Source organism: Paramacrobiotus metropolitanus, unplaced genomic scaffold, assembly GCF_019649055.1.
Source record: "Paramacrobiotus metropolitanus isolate TYO unplaced genomic scaffold, Prichtersi_v1.0 Parri_scaffold0000010, whole genome shotgun sequence".
Lineage (NCBI taxonomy): Eukaryota > Metazoa > Tardigrada > Eutardigrada > Parachela > Macrobiotidae > Paramacrobiotus > Paramacrobiotus metropolitanus.
This window is the reverse complement of record NW_026570230.1, coordinates 2,002,057-2,023,353: the sequence shown is the minus strand read 5'-3', so window position 1 is coordinate 2,023,353 and position 21,297 is coordinate 2,002,057. Positions and strand designations below refer to the sequence as shown.

Below are 21,297 nucleotides of genomic sequence, written 5' to 3'. Positions count from 1 at the left end.
CATGCGTCCCGTGTTATTCTGCACTTTTATTGCTCAAGTAAAAAAGATGCAGCTGAATAATTTTACAAAAGAGAGAAAGACAGCTTGCAAAGAAAAGAACCCACAGAGGGAAGCAAACCTTTTTTATAAAAAAGCACGACATGATACACCACACTGCAGTGCAGCGGTGACCTTAAATACACGACTAATTTTTGTCTAAATTTTCGCCAGAAACAATAGCAACGCTGCACCACATGTGGCTCGCGCGCTCTGCATGTACAAGCTATGGACAGAGAGAGAAAAGCAAGAGAAAGGTCAGTGTGTAGATCAAAGAAGAGTCTTACAGCATCACTCCACCGGTGTGGCTGTTTAATAGGATTTCTGGTAGGTGGTCTGCTGGTATGTAGTCTGCTGGTACTGCGGCGCCGGTGGCTGGTACTGCTGCGAGTAATTGCCGTACTGGCGGTTAGCGTAGGCGTTGTACGTGGTGTTCTGGTACTGCTGGTTCGGCGCGAACTGGCTGTAATCCTTGCAGGTACGGTAGTCACCGGCTGCGTAGGGGATCTACAAAAAATAAACAAAATCAACTAAAATAAAACGTAGGTAATGCGATGTTTAGTCACATAAATTCTCAACAAATGCGAAGTTATGCTATCCTAACATAAAAGGACAGTCTAAACAGTTAACTCCAACAAATTGTATCCCAAAGAATTTTTCATTAATTTGTTTGGTAGGGACTTCTTACCATCATATCGTGCGTATTAACATGAAGAAAAACAAAGCATTCACAAAAACATGGGAAAATGTTAGAAAATATGCTTAGTTATCAACGTGTGCTTCAATTAGACCAGATGCGTACACAGTGCTTTCGTAGTGCAATGGTGAAAAGTTCCAAGTGCGTAAACATGCATATAAACCAACATGGAAACAACAAATACTTAAATGAAAACATATTTGTTATCAGATTAATTTTACATACTTTTTGCATGCGTAAGACAATATGTCTAAAGTACGCATGGAAATCCAAAAGTTCGGTAAATTGTTAAACAAATCACTGTCAACTCGTAACATACCGTGCTCCAGTACATAGCGAGATCATCTTCCGTGATATCATCATAAGCATTACACGACTGATAAGGATTCCTGTTAAAATACAGCCACATTCAAATATCACAAAACTGCAACAAAATGTCGCACGTTTTTGTCTTACGAGTAGGCATTGGGAGTACGGAATGGATTGGTTGTGACGTAGTCCAAGTTGGTGGTAATACACAGCACCTTGCCCATGTTGAATTTCTTGATAACGTTAATTTGATCTGCAAAGCATACCACATATGAATATGCAATACACAACCGGTATCATCTAAATATAATAAAATATATATAAATGTAATAAACACAAAAATGTATACAAACATATACTAATATGAATATACAATATAAATGGAAATATGCAACCGATGACCATCGAGGCACCCGGTCACAAATTGGACAGTCGGCGGTCAGGTACGCACCGGGTGTGAATCCGTTACGGTCGAAGAAGAAGCGATCGCCCTCGCGCAGATTGTAGTACTGTCGCTGCAGGACACACCCGGCTGTGGGACCGACAACGGCACCCGGCATCGGCTTCTCGCAGATCATGCCCACCCAGGCTTCCACGTTCTTCGGATGACTACAATCACCAACGTATTATTTAATCGGAAAACATTCCGTCAGTATTTCTTTAGCAGCAATATGCTTTCACCTATCAAGCGCAGGCTAAACCACGGATACAGCTTATCAAGATGAGGCATGAAATGATATTATTCCTTATCAATGCAATCCACAGAATTGGCAAAATCGTAAGCTGGCAGAAAAATAAGTACATCGAATCGAGGTTCGCCCTTACGTCATTTAAAAATACACAAAAATTAGCACATCACTATATTGTGGACCAAAAACTGATAAGAGTCCAGCGAAATGGCAATAATATCATTTTAACATGCTCGTATAAGTTAACAATATGGCAATTTTGTGCGATCACAATGCCATCGCACTGCGAATATCACTACCATCGGGGCAATAAACAATCATGTACTCGTATGTTAATTAAATCGAACAGTCTTACACATATACAGTAGCGTCTTTGCACAAAAGTGAAATTCTTCCATATCTTTTTTAAAAAAGCCTTACCCGCTTGGGAAAGTCAATGCACTGGGAAAGTCAATGCACTAAAAACGTATACTTAATAAATACGCCGATGGCAGCCGCCTTTTAAAGACTTTTTCTAGTACTTAATCAGTAATATAACGTTTCGTTAGACACATTGTACAGGATCCACAGAGTAAACAAATAAGCGCCAAGAAACTAACCATACTCCTAGTGGGAGAAGCATACAGTGCCGAACGCAGCCACTTACTAGACAATGCCGGGCAGGGTCTTGAGGCAGTTCTCACTCCAGATATTCTGCAGATCGGCCCAGTCGTTGATGTAACTCATACCGCACCAGTCGCGCACCTGCGAGTACCAGGGCAGACCCCATTCACGGCCGCGCATCTGGTTGACCCAGTGCATATCCATACCCGGTCCGCCGTAGGACGGCACCTTGTTGCGCATCTCGGGTACGATCAGGGCGTCGTAGCACTGCTCGGGGTCGTACAGGGAGTTGGCCACCAGCTCGTTCAGCTTGTGCTTGCTGGACATGAGAGCGTAGCCGCGGTGGAAGAAGTCGTAGATGCCGTACCAGTTGTCCGGCTCCTGCAGGCCCTGCGCGGCCTTCTCGGGCGCCACCACCTGGGCCCAGTGGGAGATGGTGGAGTGCAGACTGCAAAAAGCCAAACACCCTGATTACCGACCAATGGTATACACAACAGGTAACAATAATTACACTTTTAATGTTAATTCCCCATAACCGGATGGCAGCACGTCTGGCTTTAAGATTCTATGTCTCGAAGGTGATTTACAGATTGGACAACTTTTATCGTATAAAACCAAACAAAAAACGTAAAAATCTTCAAAAATTAACAAACGAAAAAAGACATTTTCCGGTAGTCTGGTAAGATATCTCCGTTAATGGAGCGGCTACTGCAGAACGACAATATTCATGATATAATAAGCTGCAAGCAATCTTGCTAGCCGGCGTTAAATAATTACTGATAAAGTTTATCAGTGATTTAATAACACTATTGCAACCGTAACATTACAGTGTTATACACACATCTACAGAATTTAACGCATATTTTTAAACATCTTAATTTATATTATGTTCGATACGAAATATCTGTCAAGCCGGTATAATCGTAGCGCACTGGCACGCTGGATGGAACTCTATTTGCTTTTGGCCATGTAAGCAAAATGCACTTAAACAAAAGCGCAGTTAACGTGCTGTAGATTAACTTAAAATTCGAAATTTTTAATTAGTATCTACCAGCGCAGGCTTGCTGTTCTGTCAGTTGGCTATTGTCCCAATAAAAGTACACAATTAAAATGAACAACACATGCAAAGATGCATGTCAACATTTTTGGTAAAAAAATGTAAAGCTTAACTCATTAAAAGTGTTGCATTATATCGCGGGATAAATGGTTTAAATAGACTAATTATTCCTTACCGTCCAGCAGCGTAGAGGTATTCGGGCCAGACACTAGCGTGCACAGCCGGGTCGTAGGGCAGCACGTAGTCCAGGCTCAGACCGTAGTTGGGATCGTTGGCAACGTACGGACCCAGTTCCACCGGGAGATGCTCAGCGTAGAAGATCTTCTGCCCAATGGCTTGCATCAGACGGCGAGTTTCCTACAAACACACCATTCCCTTTGCTCTACCATTTAGCGAGATGAAAACCGATACAAACAATTATTCACAGAAAGGCCGGACTTTTATTAACATTTACCCACCAATAAAAGGTCACTTCGCTACATGTTTCGTCGCCGGTCATTACGCAGTGCAGTCATACCTGGTAGCAGATTTCATCCAGTACATCTTCCGGTAAATAGTACTTCTCCAGCCATTTAGCGCACGACGAGGCAAAACGGTTGTGCATGCGCATGAACAACTGTTGACAAAAAAGAACCGAAAATAAATAACCATAATGAAAACTTAAATTAAATAATAATGTTGCAAATAACCATTTCAGGATAAAATTTATGCTCGAACGATACTTTACATTAAAGAGAATTTGTCGAATTATACAATGTACATTATGGCTTACTTTTCTCATGCATAATCATAATTAGAAATGGACAGACTGACGATGGACTTACAGTATGCAAAACATACAATCCGGGATGCATGCTGTTACGCGGATCACCGGCCAAATGGCACTTGAGATCGCCGTCGGGATAGCTGATGTCGCACTCATCGGGATTGGGACTGTAGTCATCCGGCAGCAGGACATTCTTGGAGTACAGCCCGTACTTGCCCTTGTTGACGCGCAGCTTTCCCTTGCGCCAGGCACGCACCTTGGCCGCTTCGTAGCAGCTGGCGCCGTACACCGCCGACATGTCAATGTACGAGGTTTGCAGGTTCACCGAGTCTTTCGGAACTATATGCAAGACATACACATATAACAAACGGCCACTGGTAATAACGAAATAGAACAACGCAAACATACAATACACGGACATTTCTAGGCAGGATAACAGTTGTAAATCAAAGGTCAACAGAAAATTTAATAACGAGCCGTACGTACAATACCATCTGTATATGCATCATAGTTCATACTTTATGCTGTACTTAGCTCTAACAGATGATTTACTCGTAAAATTACCATGTATTTTACAAATAATCCAGTCCATTATGGCATTTTTTATTCTTTATTATTTTATGCTCATGCAAAAAATATCTTCCTTTTTAGAAAAAAACGTACTTGGGTTGCAGTAGTCAATGCCGGGCAGATTGTCGGAGAGCTCCTCGCAGACCGGATACTGATTGTATCCATCGGAATACTGGCCGTACCAGGAGTGGCAAGTGTGATGCAGACACTCGTCGCTGATCTTACAACATTCCGGCTTCACTTGGATACCGTTGTAGCCCGTCACCGTGTACGGACCACCTACAGTCGGAAACCACCGTCACTATCACAGCGAAAAATCACCAGTACAAAAACAACTCATTTCTTGGTAAAATCAAATTCTACAAATATCGAATAATTATAACAGTCAATGTATGATTTTTATTATTAATATTACAATTTTCCAATATTTTACTTATATTATTATACTGAATTATTATAATGGTAGTTATAAAAATTTCTCCATAACGCGCAATCAAAAATTCTAAGACAAACTGAGCAACTTTGTTCGAAAGTTGGCCTTACTGCGGGTGATGTCGTGGGCGATGAACTGAGTAAAGTAGGCATGCAACATAGTAGCATCGAGGTTGTAGCACTGGCCGTTCTGCCAGTTGTCCAACGCGTTGGCCATGTACTTGGCATCGGCCAACGGTGTGATCTGCCCGTTGTAATCCGGCCACACGTTGTACTGGTTAGCCTGCCAGATACCTGTAAACATTCATGGTTCCCAATAAACCAGTGCATTGGAAATGCTTCAACTGCCTTAATTACACCGTCACATATCCATTGAGTGATACATTAGAACCAACCAACAAAAAATAAACACATATTATAACCGCAACAATGTGTTTATTTTTTAATATAACCATACCTACAGAGTATTTAGAGAAAAACCCAATATACTTTCTTGTAGTAAGTACATGTGAACAAATAACGCCGAAGTATGTATGATGGATGTACTGCGCAGATGCGTATACGCCGTACAGTATAAAAACTAAATCGAATTTGCGATGACACTTCGAGAAATATCGATAAAAATAAGACTCAACGCGATATATTATTTTGTGTTAACAACTCAGATACCAAGCTAGAAGCTGCGGAAATCGACTTGAATGCAGCCATCACTCTACAATATCGCCATACCTCCGTAGTAGTTCCAGATATCGGTAATACGAATAGTCACGTCCAGCCAGGCGCCCCACGTCGGGTAGCCGATGTTGTTGCAGATCTGGTCCGGCCGGTTGTAGCGCTGATACGCTCCACACTGTCCCTGCCATTGGTTGTAGTTCTCGGCTAAGCAGTCCTGGATAAAGGGCAGCTGGATCTTGTAGGCGTCCAGATTCAACATGGCCTTGTGCAGCACTGACTTATCACCACTAACAAACAACCAGCATCGGTTATACCAGGTTAACAACACCTAACGGTAGGTAATTCACGTTCACAGTACATTTCTACAGTTATCGTATAAACAAATAAATCGGAAAAGATTTAGTAAAGCCAACAAGCAAACAGATACTCGTACACCATGTACACTGAGTGTATTTATTGTATACCATTATTTCTGTAATCTGACACTTCAAATGATTTTTTAAGCCACCCTGATAGCAAACTGGGAAAGGTTTTCTATTCGTACTTACGGATAATTGTCCCACAGCCACTGCGCCATCAGGGTCAGGTATTCGGCTCGCTGAGCATTCCTCGTCTCCACGCTGTTATATGGATTTCCACTGTAACCTACAAATACAGGAAATTGTTTCACAGCTACAGGAAATTATTCCACATATTTTAGATAACCCAGTTCACCAAATTCCCTCGCGTAAATAAACAGTACCGCACCAATCTCGTCCGTACAGGTCAGAAAGTGGACAATATTGAAATTTTATCAAAATAATTCATGTCCAAAATATAAGTAACCTTTCGCCTATTCAAGCCATTACCAAAACTATTTACTATTTTTTTTTAAATTAAGAATGAAACATACGCATCTTTCATAGACGATAGGCATTATTATAATGTTCCGGCGACAGAAGCGACTATAAAATTAATATGACAATGCTCACTTGTAGTAATGTTAAATTATACAGTTTCAACCTACAATATATGGCAGTATATAAGCGAATACTGAACTAAATTCACCAACTAAATGTATTCCAAGAAAACTACTGAAGTATATTTTTGAAAACGGTAACACACTTTTTTCGCCGTGCTGACTCTTACCGCACTTTTGGGCGTTGTTGTAGTAGCGTCCGTTGACGGTGGCGTACTGCCCGACGGCCCACTCCCAGGCCGGATAGATATTGGCATACAGCCAGGCGGCGGCTTCCTGGCTGTAGAGATGCCGGCTCTGGTGCTCGTGATCCCAGTTGTAGGCCCACGGGGGTGTCTGGTAGTAGTTGGCCTGGTACGTGTTGTTCATGTACTTCGGTCCATACGAGCTGTTATAGGGTGCTGCCGGATAACTGGGCTGCCCGGAATAATTCCCATACATACTGGCGCCGCCGGTATAATTCCCGTACGGTGCCTTCTGATACGGCTGTGCACTGCACAGCGCCGCGACACTGGCCACGACGGCCACCGCAAACCGTCCCATAATGACGGATATAATAATTAAGCAGCGGTAAAATAAACGCAAAATAAATTAAGTCTTACCACTGCCGCGACTGAACACCAACTGAGCAACCATCCAACGTTAACCAAAACTATTTACCACCGGTCGCAAGCACCACGCGCACATGGTAACCAGGTCAGAGGAATTGTTTGTTTCCTACTTTATATAATTGCCCCGCGATTATCATCCGGAGGTTTCTATACCGGCAACGCGGGGTAGGGGAAAAAAACACACGCGGCCTATTTGGCCGGCAGGCCGATGACCGGCTTTCTCCCTTTCCTCACCATGCGTTTGCATGTTTGGGCTTTTCAGCAGCGGTGGACTGCGATTAGCCATCGGACCTGGCATTGGTGTTTTGAGGGAATCATCGCATTATGTACGCGCAGATGTAGTGCAGGGTGATTTCTCAATCACACAATGCTGCGTTTTTTTCCCCGCGGCCGCGGAAGGCATTGCAAAAAGCGCTTAGCATGATGGCTGATTGTGTCACTCACTCAGCAACGCAACACGGGGACAAAGGTCACCGGGGTTGTTCATGCGAATGTACGCCGCAACAGTTCATTTGCGTGTGGCGCTAAGTATAACGAACCTTGCTGAATTCTCGTTCGAGCTCACTTCCCGAAAATTGTTTCGACAGTATTAATTAGGTTTTTCCAGTTGAAAAAAACCAAAGCGTACTAACAAATATAAACTTAATAACTTACAGTACCCACACACTTGTCGTAAGCGGTATTCAACTTGTTTTTTGGCTTTCATTTTACAAACCTTTTCACTACAATCGTATATTGTACGAATATTATAACACGTCCAACTAGCGTAGTTAACATGTAAGTATCCACTCCAATTAACCATTAACGCGGCCGATAATCATTTACAAATTCAAAAAATGTACACAAAGCAGCAAACGTCGCAGATTCACTAAGCTCACAAACAACGGTTACAAGCAGCATTAAAATTTTTAAAAATATATGTAGACAGCAAAAATATAAGGTAATTCGTCTGCATGGAAATACTCAAATCTCATTAAAAAGCTAATAAAGTTAAAGTTAACAACAATAAATTTAAAGTTAATATTAATTTCTTCTTCCTGAAGTGTGTAAACAATGCACTAAGCAGAAAAACTGCTTGATTTCAGCTGTCTGATACAATTCGCTATCCCGCAACCTTACTACACGTTCAGTTATCCACGATCAGATGTTCTCCTTCCATCGCTGCCAGTCCACTTCCGGTAGGGCAGTACAGGCTACACGAGGATTTTTTGTACTGAAAAAGACACACATGTGCTATTACTGGCATGCTACATAAAATTCGGCTAATGTTATCTCATTTTATTTCAACAGCATACACATCAGCAATACGGAAGATATCCCGCTGGATGTTAACCAATCCATCCACGTTAGAACACAGAATCCGCGATAAACTGGTCTTCTTGATCTGCTCAACGTGCTCTGCAGTGAAACGCCAGCATAATGATTAAAGTCTACCACTCCACCTAAATTAAAGCTTTAGTCTATCAGATAAGATTTATCCAGACGTGAGCTAAGTCGGTACAGCAGAACATTTAAAATAATTTTTCCAGTACCTGGTAATGTCAATAAAAAAGGGACGGCACTTTACTTCATGATTACAGTTACAAAAATGCATACGTTTACATACAGCGCATGTTCAAAAGAAACTGCCAATTTCTTCCACGTAAGCTCAACATTATTATTTCTGCGTATGTAATTGTCACTCGCGTATTGCGTTAAGTATAAACTCATAACACAACCAATAACCTTCTCGTCGAGCACACTCGGGAAAGTATATTTTGTTCTTATTGTCGTAATTCAGATCACTGGATATATGGAAAAACTCTAGATAAGAATTACTGAATGTGTTTATAATTTTTTCCAACGATGAGTTTGTCTGATCTAGTACCTGGGGTAAATGCCGACGGAAGTGGCACTTTATTGTCGTACCAGAATCGATCGCCGTACCGCAGACGATAGAACTGTTCTCCAATGATGCAGGCAAATGTTGGTCCGACTCGTCCGTTGGCCACATGATTCTCCACGGTTCCACCAACAAAAAGATCGATATCTTCCACCGAACTACAATAAAAAACTTTGATGAATTTTCCGAATGCCGGAAATTTTACGAAATATGCGAATGCCGTAGAAATCTCCTGATAAAAATACAACTGGGTTAAAGCTGGCTACTTGTCCTGCTACAATACTTCCAAAACGAGTACACAACTGCAACACATACTGTATTTATAATCAAGGCACTATATTAACGGTAACAACAACAATGTAGTGAAGTGGATATTAAAGGTGCTGCAAATTATTACCAGTATATTCATTAATCCAAATTATGGAGAGCAGCGCATTAGTATCTCTTTTAGAAATATTCGTTTTTTCTAGAGATTAACCAACGAAAAACAGATCTCAACACTATCCAGACATCTGACAGATAGATTAGCGCAAACGTTAGCTCACACAGTCCGCCGACTCAGTCAACTCTTAAGAACCGTATTTTATTTCCTGTTCTCTATGATAAAGAATAAATACATTACAGTAGCCTGTCGCGATATTGGCGATGGCCACTTACTTATAAACTTTCGCCAGCCGATCCACCACCGGCTCCGGCATAATCCGCATCCGTTTCAGATCCAGGAAATTTTTCGGCACTCGCAGTTGGCACAACTCGCGATATTTAACGTACGGCTGCAGACCGTGATCCCGGCCCCGTTGAATATCGATAGCCGGCAGATCCAGTCCGAACTGGCTGGGGAACGTCTGGAAGAGGTGGTTCTGCGTCTCTGTAGTGAAGTGCTGATCCATTTTATCCCACACCCCGGAAGCCATACCGGCGGCGCACTGCGTCATATAGTAACCCTGGTATAAATCAAACGGACTGAACCACGCTTCGCGGAAGCGTTTGGAGCCGGCGCGCGTGAAGTCCGCGTTGCGCAGCGCAATAATCGGCGGGATGGTGGAGTGCAGGCGGAAGGCAGCCACCGCGAATTCTGAGGTGATGGAGGGGTTGATGGTGATGTCGTAGGGCGGATGGTTTTGCCCGTCGTCCAGAGAAATGTTGAAACTGTGCATCAGGGATGATCCCAGGATTAGTGGGAGGTACTCCTAAAAATGTAACGTAACTGTGGAAAACCACTAAAAAAATAAATTCATTTTAATTCTAATTGATATTTACTGTATAATGAGGCATAGAAGTATAGGTACTCATTTTTGTTTGCGCTCACACCTGGGCAAACATATATCACGCCACAGTTCTACAGTCTCACACACAACCGAATAATTACAGGTTCGTACGTTTGGTACAGAAGTAACAGAACAACATTCCGCCGTTACGTTACAAAATAATTATTCTTACGAGCAAATCTAAGAAAAATTTCACGGCGTGCTTCTTCAGATGTCGAAGGAAATTTCAAACACAACAACATTACACTGAGGAGCAGATGATACATAATCACAAATTTAATCCCTTAGTATATGCCAGTGTATAAAGTCGCGGATTGTGCATAACAAAAATCCAAACAAATTTTTGCATACTCCGTTTAAAGAGTTTCGTTATGCAATTTAATCACATGCCAACACTTGCCTGGAAAACAATATGCTGCAGCTGAGCGCCGACGATCCGTCTGGTCTCCTGGAATAGCCGCTCATCGTCCCAGTGCGGATTAATCGTCGACAGCAGCGAGGCCAGGTTGTTGTGATGGCGCATGAAGATCGTGTGCAGCATCGTCAATCCCGGCTACCGCAACACCATTATACGTACAGTATACGATAAAATCCTACCAAGGTAACGCATTAATTGCCACCTGCACGTTGACGCGCTTATCCCCGCCTTTAAAACACTGGAGCCCCGTGGGATGGGACGGGCACCCGCCCGCATCCGTCGGCAACAACGTGTACTGCGGCGACTGCCAGTAAGGTTGTGTGGTCTTCAGTTGACCTTTGACGAAGAGCCGCAGGTTAGCCGCTTCCTCGTTCGTGCTGCCGTACACTGGAAAACGCCGGTTAAGTTAGTTTAACATTTTTAATTCTACCACCATCCATGCAATTAATACCGGAACTTCCGTCAATAAAGTGGGTGACCTGGTTGATCTGTTCACGGGGTCCCAGCGTACACCCGGGACGAATTCCGGGCAGTGTACGAACGAACTCCATGCAGGTTCTGCCGTGTCTGTTCCAAGCAGAAGCATCGATATCATGCAGTTAGTACGAAAGAATGCGTTCAGTACACGTACCGCGCAGAAAAAGTGTCATCGTTCGGAATATTAATAGCTGCAAAATCATCACGTTATAATTCAAAAGGTCGAACGCTCAAACGGACGTATTACGTACGCCAGCAATCGGGATGGGTGGTTACTGGAGAATTGCAGCATTTGGGAGTTTGTTTATCAACAGTTTTCGATGATGGCGAATTCTAAACAACTTGAGCATCAGTTTCTTGATTCCGCAAAGATTACAGGAGTGAAGCTTACCACAATTTCATGTGCTAAGAACTGGCCAAAGTGCGCACTCTGCAACACATAAACCACCATACAGAAACATTATTCTGCGGAGCGCATAAGAAACACCAATCTAACTGACCATGGCGGAAATGTCGCCTTCCGGATTTTCCGCGTTATCGAACACTCGTATACTGATCGCGCGGGCACTGGGCAAGGAAGCGCCGACACTTGGCGTTCGCATCTCAGAAATTCCTACAATAATAAAGCACTGATAAAACATAGAAAATAATAATCTGACAAAGTATGCAGCAGAATAATTAATTCAGTGTAAACATGACAAAATTATGCACCCAGGATATTTGTATGGATCTACCGACTAATTTAACCCTGCCGTTTGTTGTGTCAATTTCAAAAACTCCCAACTCGCCGCCACTCTTACCATCTCCATAATTTGCCGCCAGTAACCTGCGATAAATCGTCGATTCCTTGCCCCGTGTCAGGAACGCAACGTTATTACAACTTCCATCCAAGCTTCGGAATTTGTTCCCCGCACACTGCGGCAGGTTGTGTTTATCGAATGGAGTGGTCAGCGATACAACAGCTTTCCTGTCAGAGTACACATAGTGGTTGTCGTAAGAAGGTTACTGACAATTCGAATTCACTGTATTTCCTTGATTTTTGTGTCGACAGTAAATTACAAGAAACACTACCTGCACGTCTATCAGCAGTTTAATTTCAATGCTTAGTTGCTTACTCTTTAGGAAATGGACAAAATGCGCGGAACTGTGGTAAGGTCAATCCGGTGATCTGTCGAATCGCTCGTACGTGTTCATCCCTGCAGAACACAAACGGGATATATGTAATTCTATGCCGCAAAACACCATTATAACATCCGTTTACTAGCAGAACAGTAATAATAAATATATAATATAACCATAATAAAAAGTACAGCGAATCTATCTATCCAATCTAATATTATTGATTTTAAGTTACATTGTAATAGTGAGCCGTTCGGTACATATTGGATCCCCTGGGAGACTGCCACTTCACTACACTGTGTCACATTTCAGGATAAACTGGTCTAACCAATCAACTGAATCAAGTGTCGACCAAAGACACTCTTTACAGTTAAAATGTTATATACACTATACACTTCGCCAGTAATGTTGCATTCTTTCAAAGTTTCGATACTTCAGATAGTAATAAAACTGCCTATTTAAGCCTTTTCAATACTGGACCAACTTTAATTACATCGCCTTCTGTTTCATCTTAGATAACGTTGAAAACAAAAAGCAATTTTCATTCCAGCGACAAAATGAATGCCACAGTTTTGAATGCCACAGTTTGTGGGACAAGAATTAATACCAAAAAAACAGCGATATTAAATAGCAACACGAGATATGAATATAACTGAGGAATGAAATGCCGGTCGATTGTTAACCAATTTTTCCACTCAAATCAAACCTCCGAGTGCTTTTATGCAGGTCGCCTTACTTCTTGTCCTTAACGCCGCGCGTCACATCCAGCAGCATATTCGCCCGCTGACTAATTGGGATAATCCGCGGATCCATCTCCCCAAAGCGTCCCAATCCCGCCGCCGAGCTGACATTGTCCACCGCCGGAAACTGATTGACGATCAACTGCTTGGCCGGCACTTTCCCCAGCGCCCGTTTGGAGAATCCCGGGTCGTTGTCATCCGTCAGCAGCACCCCGAACAGCCCCTCCGCCCGGTCCTTGCCTTTATTAATCAACTCTTCGATAAAAGTATCGCTGATTTCCGGGTAGCGAGCGCTTAGCGTCTCCTCATCCTGGAGGCCGACGTCGCCGGGGTCCGTGTCGTTCGTCAGAATGCGGATAATCTCGGGCGCCGCTGGCGATGAATTGCCAGATGAGGGAGTATCTTCCAGGGGATCATTCAGACTGTCAACGACCAAAAGTTCGGGTGCCTCTTTCGTGGAGGCCCGTGCCGTGGAAAGTACGAGGCAAATAATCCAACAAATCATTCTGAAAATGCAACACGCAAACGATTAGTCAGAACGATGAAAAACACTGCACGTTTCTCGCTTGAAAAATTTTCAGCATTTACCGGCAGCTTCCATGAAAATCCATAATGCCGATCAGGCTGCGGCAGCGCATAATCCCACTCAAATAATTTGTAGCCGATAATTAAAATAGTGCAGTGCCAGAATTTTTAGAAATAATTCTGATCTGAAACAAAGTGGTTTTTCATGTATACAGTATGCCTATAGATACAGATACGCACATTCAAATAGAACAAGTAATAACCCTTCTATGGCTAAATCCGGGTCAACTACTACAACTTCACTCTATCTCCCTTTGCATGCAGAACAAACTTTCTCGGATGTGTTTTCCCCTGATTCTTATAAACCGAATAGATTCTTTCATACATCCAGATTGAAATTACGACGAATAGGCGGTGCGCTTAAGACAATCGGTCAAATTTATACAACATCAGAACAACTTTTAACTGCCCTGTCTAGGTTGAATGTATTCCCGCTCTTTCTCCCGTCCTTCGAGCGAGAGTTCACTCAAGTTGCATAGTGCAATACATAATGTTTTAAAGTACTGTACAGTCTCTTAACTCAGAAATTTAACAACTGAGTAGCGCACTATTTTGTTGTCAGAAACGGTTACTTCGAAAATGAATACAACGATCATTCACAACCTTTTTCAAAACGCTTTATCGTAACTATTACGCATGTGTCCCGCATTTGCGTGATCTATATTATAAGCACAAGAAGCGCAAACATTCAACTTTAACAACACAAGTAAAAATTAAGAGGAAAAAATCGGAAAAAAAACAATAAACGATTATATCGCATGCATCTCTAGCGCTCACAGAAATCCAGCATGCGAAAATGTAAAACTGACCTAGACTGGCAGGTGAATCAATTCTCATCCATGTACAAACAAATGCAACAACGTACGCCGACGCAATAATACACTTTGAACCAACGCAGCAGCTATTTCCTTATCACACTCCGCTGGCCTTCCCCGTGGCCAGCTTCAACGCCGCTTCTAAGATCAACTTCAGCTGGGACGACTGAGATTCCTGTGCCTGGCGGGCCAGGGTCAACTGCATCTCGCGGTCCTTCTCCGCTTCTTCGCGCCGCATCTGCAGTTCGCGTTCCCGTGTCTCTTTATCGACGGTTATCTGGGTGCGCATCATCTCCATGTTGTCCTGCATGCATTTCACCAGGGCACCAATAGCGTGCCGCAGTTCCTGTTGGCAATTGCACTTGGCGCTACACTCTTCTTTCCCGCTCTGCGACACCCTGGGACGGGCTTCAGGGGCTGCAAAAACATCTCTTACAAGCTAAGCTCTTAAATATGCACCAAAAACAAAAAATTCTTTGCAAAGATTACTGAACTAACGAAAGGATTGAAGACGCCATCGCGTTAGCTTTCACTTCGTCGCGCTCCCTTTACCGAATCAGGTTTTTAGCCACAACACTACAATCGCGCTTCCATTAACCAGAACATTAGACAAATGCCGTGCTCACCTTCAGCTTTTACCGGAGAAAGGCCACTCAAACTACCCGCAACCACCTCATTTCCATCTAAAAATATTTAAACACACTGTTGCCAAAAACCAAACAAACTTCAAACACAAAAAAACCAACAATATTATAATCAACAAATCCATTAAAAGGCTAAAATATCACCAATACTGCGCGTCACTTACAGGTGAAGAGCGGCTCAAAATGCTCATCATTCTCCACATTGACCACCATCTGTGTGTCTTTGGCGGCCGGGTAGTGCAGATGCTCCACCCTGACCAGATTGCCCACCGCGCCCGCCCCAGTATTCAACTTCTGCCGCTTCTCCCCACTATGTCCGGCCACCACGACATGCATATTACTGGCCTTATCGAACCAGCGTTTGGGCCGTTTGCGCATCTGACTAACCAACAACCGCGCGTACTTCTCCCGCTCATTCAGCTTGGCTTCCTGCTCCACCGTCAACCGCGGTCCGGGATATTTCTGCCGGAATTCCGTGACGTAGCGGTTGACCAGTTGCTGCAGCATACTGCGAGGGGGTTTCTTGGAGTTCATGTTGACGTAAATGCCCTGCTCGACGCAGCGATCGATGGCTTTCTGCCAGAGTTCCTTGCTTTCGGGAGTCTTCTCCGGCGCCTGGTAGGGATTGACTTCGGCGACGATGGCCAGTTTGGAGAGGGTCTCCTGTTCGATGGTCTGCTTGGAGCCGCGCCGCGGATCATCGAAACCACCATCGTCCTCCTCCAATTCTTCGTCTTCTGCGGGATCGCCATAAGTTTCTACTTCTTCGTGTCCTTGACTGTCCGAATGCTCCGACGTCTCAGCTATAAACGAATATAAGGAATAATTATGATTTGTAGATCGATTTATAAGTACAGTAATTTAATTAAGTATGTATTACAATTATTATTATACATTGAAATAAACCTTATAACTTATTCGTTATTTCGTTTATAAATAATAACTATAAATTACATTATTACAGTAACTAATTACTTATAATTACTCAGGATTTTATTTCACTTATTTAAAAAATACCAGAATTTCAATTTCAAACTTTTTTACAGATTATACTGTACCAGAAATTTAGGAGCGGTTAGGCTAGCCCTAATATACGCACGATAACAACAAACTGTTAAAAGTCAGTCGATAAATATCCACGAAAACATTCGCAAAAGAAAACTTTTATAAGTCCAAACTAAAATACAGAAGTACGACTGTAAAACACATCTGATAACAGATTACTGAATCGAATATTAAAAATTAATAAACTTATAGACAAGTCCTTTTTCACTTCTCGTTAGCATCAAGTCTGACGACTGATATCGTGGTTATGGCTGCAGGAGGAACTACAGCGGAATCAGGCAGCAAGCAGGCAGCCTTTGATAACGCAACGGCGGAAACTGACTGCTGTGCACGTACGCCAACTTATTACAAATCGACGTAGAACTGCTATTTCAGTATTTCTTACCCATTTTCCTGAGCGACAGTCCTGTATGTCTTCCCACAAATAAACAGGAAGAATCAATTTCTGGGCGATACAATAATCAATTTTACGTCGCAATAACAGCAGAATCTTGTAAATCCACTCAGTTCCTGAGTCGCGTAAAAACAAAGCATCGAATAAAATGCTTCCAAACGCCGTCAATCTGTGGCGCATGGTGTTCGCTCCTCGACGGCGTGGCCTTTTGCACTCAGCACATGTGGCGTGACGAGCGGAATCTTGCTGCAAGGGCATGACTTTGACGGCAGGGGCTGTGGTGTGGACCGGAGGTGCTGGCCCTTTCGCTCGAGCTCGTTACACCACCGTAAGTTCGCAAGTCGCAACCATTTTATTTTTCGTTGGTGTCGAGATTTTTGAAAATTTGAATCGTGAAATCAATCGTTGCGAGTTGGTTCCTCATCCTACTGTGGAACTCTGCGTGGTCCATAGACTCTGGAATATGATTTAAGTTTTACCATACGATTCTTTTGAAAATCTCTTGAGTTTACATTCTTCCTGATAATTTTCGAGCTATTGTATACACTATACAGTATATCGCTCATTTTGAATCGTGTGGAATCGTGCAGGTACGTGTGGCGATCAGTCCTTTATAATCATCTGAACTTTCCAGTTGACTGTTGGAGCAAAATTTATAGATTAATCATTTTATAATTTTTATTCATTACTTTCGATTTACCGTCTTTACGATTTATGAGAAGAGAACCCTTGAAAGTCTCGTCCGTGAACAGTAAAAGATCAGTCTTTTAAAAGTTTTCAACCGGTTTTGGTCATATTCACAGTTCACTCATGAGGCTGGAAGTATAACTTTAAAACGCAAAAGTTTTGCTGCAAACAGCAAAACTCGGCAAAAGCTGAAAATATTTTATTTATCACTTTTATGTTGACAGTTGATAAACTATCCTTAAACAGTTACTGACAAAGTTATCAGCGACCCGCCACGAATGGTCCTGAATCCTGATTATAATTATTTTGATTGGAAATTTAAATAATATTGCCAGTTGAAAGTTTGTAAATTTGTTATTTGTAATACCTAGTATGTTCAGTTTCAGGCTTTTGGGTCCCATCATTATCGTAATTCATCATAAATTCATAATCGTCCAGTTTGATAGCCAATTTGTAGTGGTTTATGTCTGTGTGCTTTAGGTTATTGTTATTGTAGGAACCATAACAATCTCCGTGACAAGATGGACGTGGAAGCGCCGAAATCCGAATTTCCCGACTTCATCGAGCTGAAGGAGGAGCGGCGCTCATCGCCCGCGCCGACCCGTGAACGCAGTGGCTCCCCCGCCGGCGAGCGGCGACGTCGCGATCGCTCCCGCGACCGTGACCGCGGGAATCGCGACGGAGACCGTGGTGATCGCGACCGGGACAGGGATCGCGAGCGACGCCGTGATGACAAGCGCGAAGAGAAACGCGATCGTCGCAGCCGCTCACGCAGCAAAGACCGCCGCGACAAGGAAAAGGACCGGGATCGGCGTGATCGCGGTCGGGAACGGGAACGCGGCGGGGGTAATGAGCGAGCGGGAAACGAACGGGGCGGAAATGAGCGCAGCGAACGCCCACCGTACGTGTATTTGGATGGTTAATTTTTTTTTCAGTTGTACCTTGTACGCATGTCGTTTTAATAGGTCTCCGTATCGCAAGATGGACAAGAGCAAATACCAGTACTGGGATGTGGCGCCCATCGGTTTCGAGCACATCCCACCGGCGCAGTACAAACAGATGCAGCAAGCGGGTCAGATCCCCGCCATCCACTACCAGAATCCGCAGGCGGCGGTGCCGGTGCTGGGCAGCACCGTCACACGCCAGGCGCGTCGCCTGTACGTGGGTAACTATCCGTTCGGGGTGTCGGAAGAGCAGCTGGCCGATTTCTTCAACCAGCAGATGCATTTGAACGGTCTGGCGCAGGCCCCGGGCAATCCCGTGCTGTCCTGCCAGATCAACGTGGAGAAGAACTTTGCGTTTGTCGAGTTCCGATCCATTGATGAGACGACACAGGCCATGGCCTTTGATGGGATTAACTTCCAGGGACAAGCGTTGAAGGTTGGTGGGACAACACAGATGCTTCATTTTGTTTTGCATAGTTTGAACTTTGAAGCTGTTGCATTCTTACTCAGTTTCCAAAGCAGTACACATGGCTGCTACACTTACTTGTAGTTACCGAATTACTAACACCATTACATTACATAAATTACTTAAAATGAGATAAATAAAATTTAAAAGAGGATAATTTAAGTATCTGAAATAAAAATATTGTTGTGCGGAGTTGCATCACGTTTGCAGGTGATTCCGGCAATGATTAAAGGTGTATTCGGTTTGTTGCAGGCTGTGGTATTTTTGACCGTTCTTTTTAGGTCCGTCGTCCGCGTGATTATCAGGCTATGCCGGGCACAGCCGATTATCCAGCCCATAATCTGCTGGGTGTAGTGTCCAGTGTGGTGTCCGACTCCCCGCACAAGATCTTTATTGGTGGTCTGCCTAGCTATCTCAATGATTCGCAAGTGAAAGAGTTGCTGCAGGCTTTCGGGCCATTGCGCGCTTTCAACTTGGTGAAGGACTCCACTACCAGCGTGTCAAAGGGATTCGCGTTCTGCGAATACGCCGATACCAATATAACCGATACGGCTGTGGCTGGTCTGAACGGGATGCAGTTGGGAGATCGGACGCTGGTGGTGCAGCGTGCCAGTTTGGGAGCGAAACATTCCGCCGTCAATCCCGCCCAGCAGGTTAGTTTGCATTACACTCTTGAGTGCGAGCGCAGCGGACTATTTTCGGTTGCTGTAAGTTTCGTTCAGTGAAATCTACTTTTTTTAAAGTACAGAAGAATCACGAGATGAGTATTTGAAGTTTACCTCGAGGATTAAGTAGTGCTTTTGCTTCTTTTAACAACGTTCAAGTATATCAGGTTTACTCTTTCTATCGTATGTACTGGCGCTAAGTGGGCTCAGCAGCTAAGCCAGCTTGCATCGGATCCTTTTTCTTGGCAAAATTTGCTTGACTCTGTGGACGATGTTTTGACAAATGTAATGATGCCTGAAGTTTTTCTGATCTGCTTTTACCACGTTGAGTACCTGCGCTTTAATACTCGTGTCTCTGACGTTGTGTCGATTGTAATTGTATGATTGTAAATTTGTAATGGATATTAACAGCTCAAATCCATCGGCTGTTAAGTCAGAACTTTACTTGATTGTTTTGCTATGATGAAATGAAGCACGAGTGCAGCTCGGATGCTTATGCTACCATTTGATCGTTGCAGGTACAAGTGCAAGTTCCTGGTCTGGATCTTAGCCAGGGTGGTATCACGGCGACGGAAGTGCTGGTACTGATCAACATGATCACGCCGGAGGAGCTGATGGATGAGGAAGAGTACGAGAATATCCTGGAGGATGTGACGGAGGAATGCCGCAAATACGGCAACGTGGTCAGCGTGGAGATTCCGCGGCCCATCGAGGGCGTGGATGTGCCCGGTTGCGGCAAGGTCTTCGTGGAGTTCAAGTCGGTGTCGGACTGTATTAAAGCGCAGCAGAATCTGACGGGCCGCAAGTTCGCCAGCCGGGTGGTGGTCACCTCGTACTACGACCTGGACAAGTATCACCGTCGGGAATTTTGAGAAGCCTGTAATATTCTGGGTAAATTATTCAGTGTGTCGGCACTGTTTTGTTTTTATTTGTTATTGGATTTTGCAGCATAATATGTGTGGGGTACAGTAGTGCAGTTCGCGAGATAGATCACGTATAAGCATGGTCATAAATTATCCCCTTTCCTCAATTGTTGAATTACGCGCCTTCCTCTTTATGATTTTGCATGCATGAAATAGTGAATCAGCTTCCTTGTTTTACCGTACATCGTGTAACCATGCTTAAACCTCCTCTTATTATACTTCTATGTTTGTTACCAGAGAAATCTGGAATCATAACAAGCACCAACCCGCTTTCCGTGAAATTTGAATCCTTAAAATGTACTCGTAATCGTAGATCAATCATAATTATCATAGATGCATTAGCGAAGAAATCTTATTAAGCATGCTTATTTTTTCATGCATAACTTCCGTAATGAGGTAAATTTGTTGTTGAGATGCTGATGCCTGGAATAGAATTACAGCACTGTAACCGGCTTTGCGTGCATGAAATGATTATGGCGACGTGGAAACGGGATAAACATCCGGAAAGGAGGAGTGGGAGCTGAGTATTTCTAATCCTTCGATCGCGAATCGGGATCAGGTTGTCAGTGTACATGTAAATCAGGATATAATCACAAAAACAAGGCTATACGAAAGAATTCCAGTTTACAAGATGGTTCACAATTCCGTAGTTTCCCCCGTAAATGCCTGGTTTCGTAATTGATCAGGTAAATCGCTATATTCAGAAGTAAAATACATATAGTATATGACTGCATTGGATGATATGACTGCATTGGAGTTTAAGCACTGTTGTTACGTAAATCATAAACGAACAATTTTTGTT

The 21,297-nt window shown here is 43.4% G+C and overlaps 4 protein-coding genes across 4 annotated transcripts; 1 reads left to right on the top strand and 3 right to left on the bottom strand.

Annotated features, from left to right (window-relative positions):
- Window positions 1-11: 11 nt before the first annotated feature.
- LOC129583187 (heme peroxidase 2-like) lies at window positions 12-7,472 on the bottom strand. The gene is made up of 13 exons (XM_055474867.1): window positions 6,963-7,472; window positions 6,383-6,479; window positions 5,889-6,121; window positions 5,271-5,453; window positions 4,821-5,006; window positions 4,216-4,496; window positions 3,909-4,007; window positions 3,567-3,748; window positions 2,378-2,782; window positions 1,494-1,651; window positions 1,190-1,295; window positions 1,053-1,122; window positions 12-543 (listed from the first exon to the last, which is right to left on the bottom strand). The coding sequence occupies exons 1-13, from the start codon at window positions 7,333-7,335 to the stop codon at window positions 349-351; spliced, it is 2,568 nt and encodes an 855-aa protein (XP_055330842.1). The 5' UTR covers window positions 7,336-7,472; the 3' UTR covers window positions 12-348.
- Window positions 7,473-7,636: 164 nt separating this feature from the next.
- Window positions 7,637-14,778, bottom strand: LOC129583188 (peroxidase-like). The gene is made up of 16 exons (XM_055474868.1): window positions 14,698-14,778; window positions 13,896-14,012; window positions 13,304-13,813; window positions 12,564-12,644; window positions 12,249-12,415; window positions 11,949-12,061; window positions 11,840-11,878; window positions 11,700-11,781; window positions 11,603-11,639; window positions 11,423-11,538; window positions 11,174-11,358; window positions 10,954-11,106; window positions 9,943-10,475; window positions 9,271-9,443; window positions 8,699-8,801; window positions 7,637-8,616 (listed from the first exon to the last, which is right to left on the bottom strand). Exons 2-16 carry the CDS (start codon window positions 13,943-13,945, stop codon window positions 8,544-8,546), a joined length of 2,415 nt encoding a protein of 804 aa, XP_055330843.1. The 5' UTR covers window positions 13,946-14,012; window positions 14,698-14,778; the 3' UTR covers window positions 7,637-8,543.
- LOC129583190 (uncharacterized) lies at window positions 14,502-16,972 on the bottom strand. Its single transcript, XM_055474871.1, has 4 exons — window positions 16,802-16,972; window positions 15,516-16,154; window positions 15,334-15,390; window positions 14,502-15,124 (listed from the first exon to the last, which is right to left on the bottom strand). The coding sequence occupies exons 1-4, from the start codon at window positions 16,803-16,805 to the stop codon at window positions 14,805-14,807; spliced, it is 1,020 nt and encodes a 339-aa protein (XP_055330846.1). The 5' UTR covers window positions 16,806-16,972; the 3' UTR covers window positions 14,502-14,804.
- A 202-nt stretch (window positions 16,973-17,174) lies between these two features.
- Window positions 17,175-20,764, top strand: LOC129583189 (splicing factor U2AF 50 kDa subunit-like). Its single transcript, XM_055474870.1, has 5 exons — window positions 17,175-17,400; window positions 17,994-18,398; window positions 18,463-18,877; window positions 19,189-19,560; window positions 20,091-20,764. The coding sequence occupies exons 2-5, from the start codon at window positions 18,019-18,021 to the stop codon at window positions 20,442-20,444; spliced, it is 1,521 nt and encodes a 506-aa protein (XP_055330845.1). The 5' UTR covers window positions 17,175-17,400; window positions 17,994-18,018; the 3' UTR covers window positions 20,445-20,764.
- Window positions 20,765-21,297: the final 533 nt, after the last annotated feature.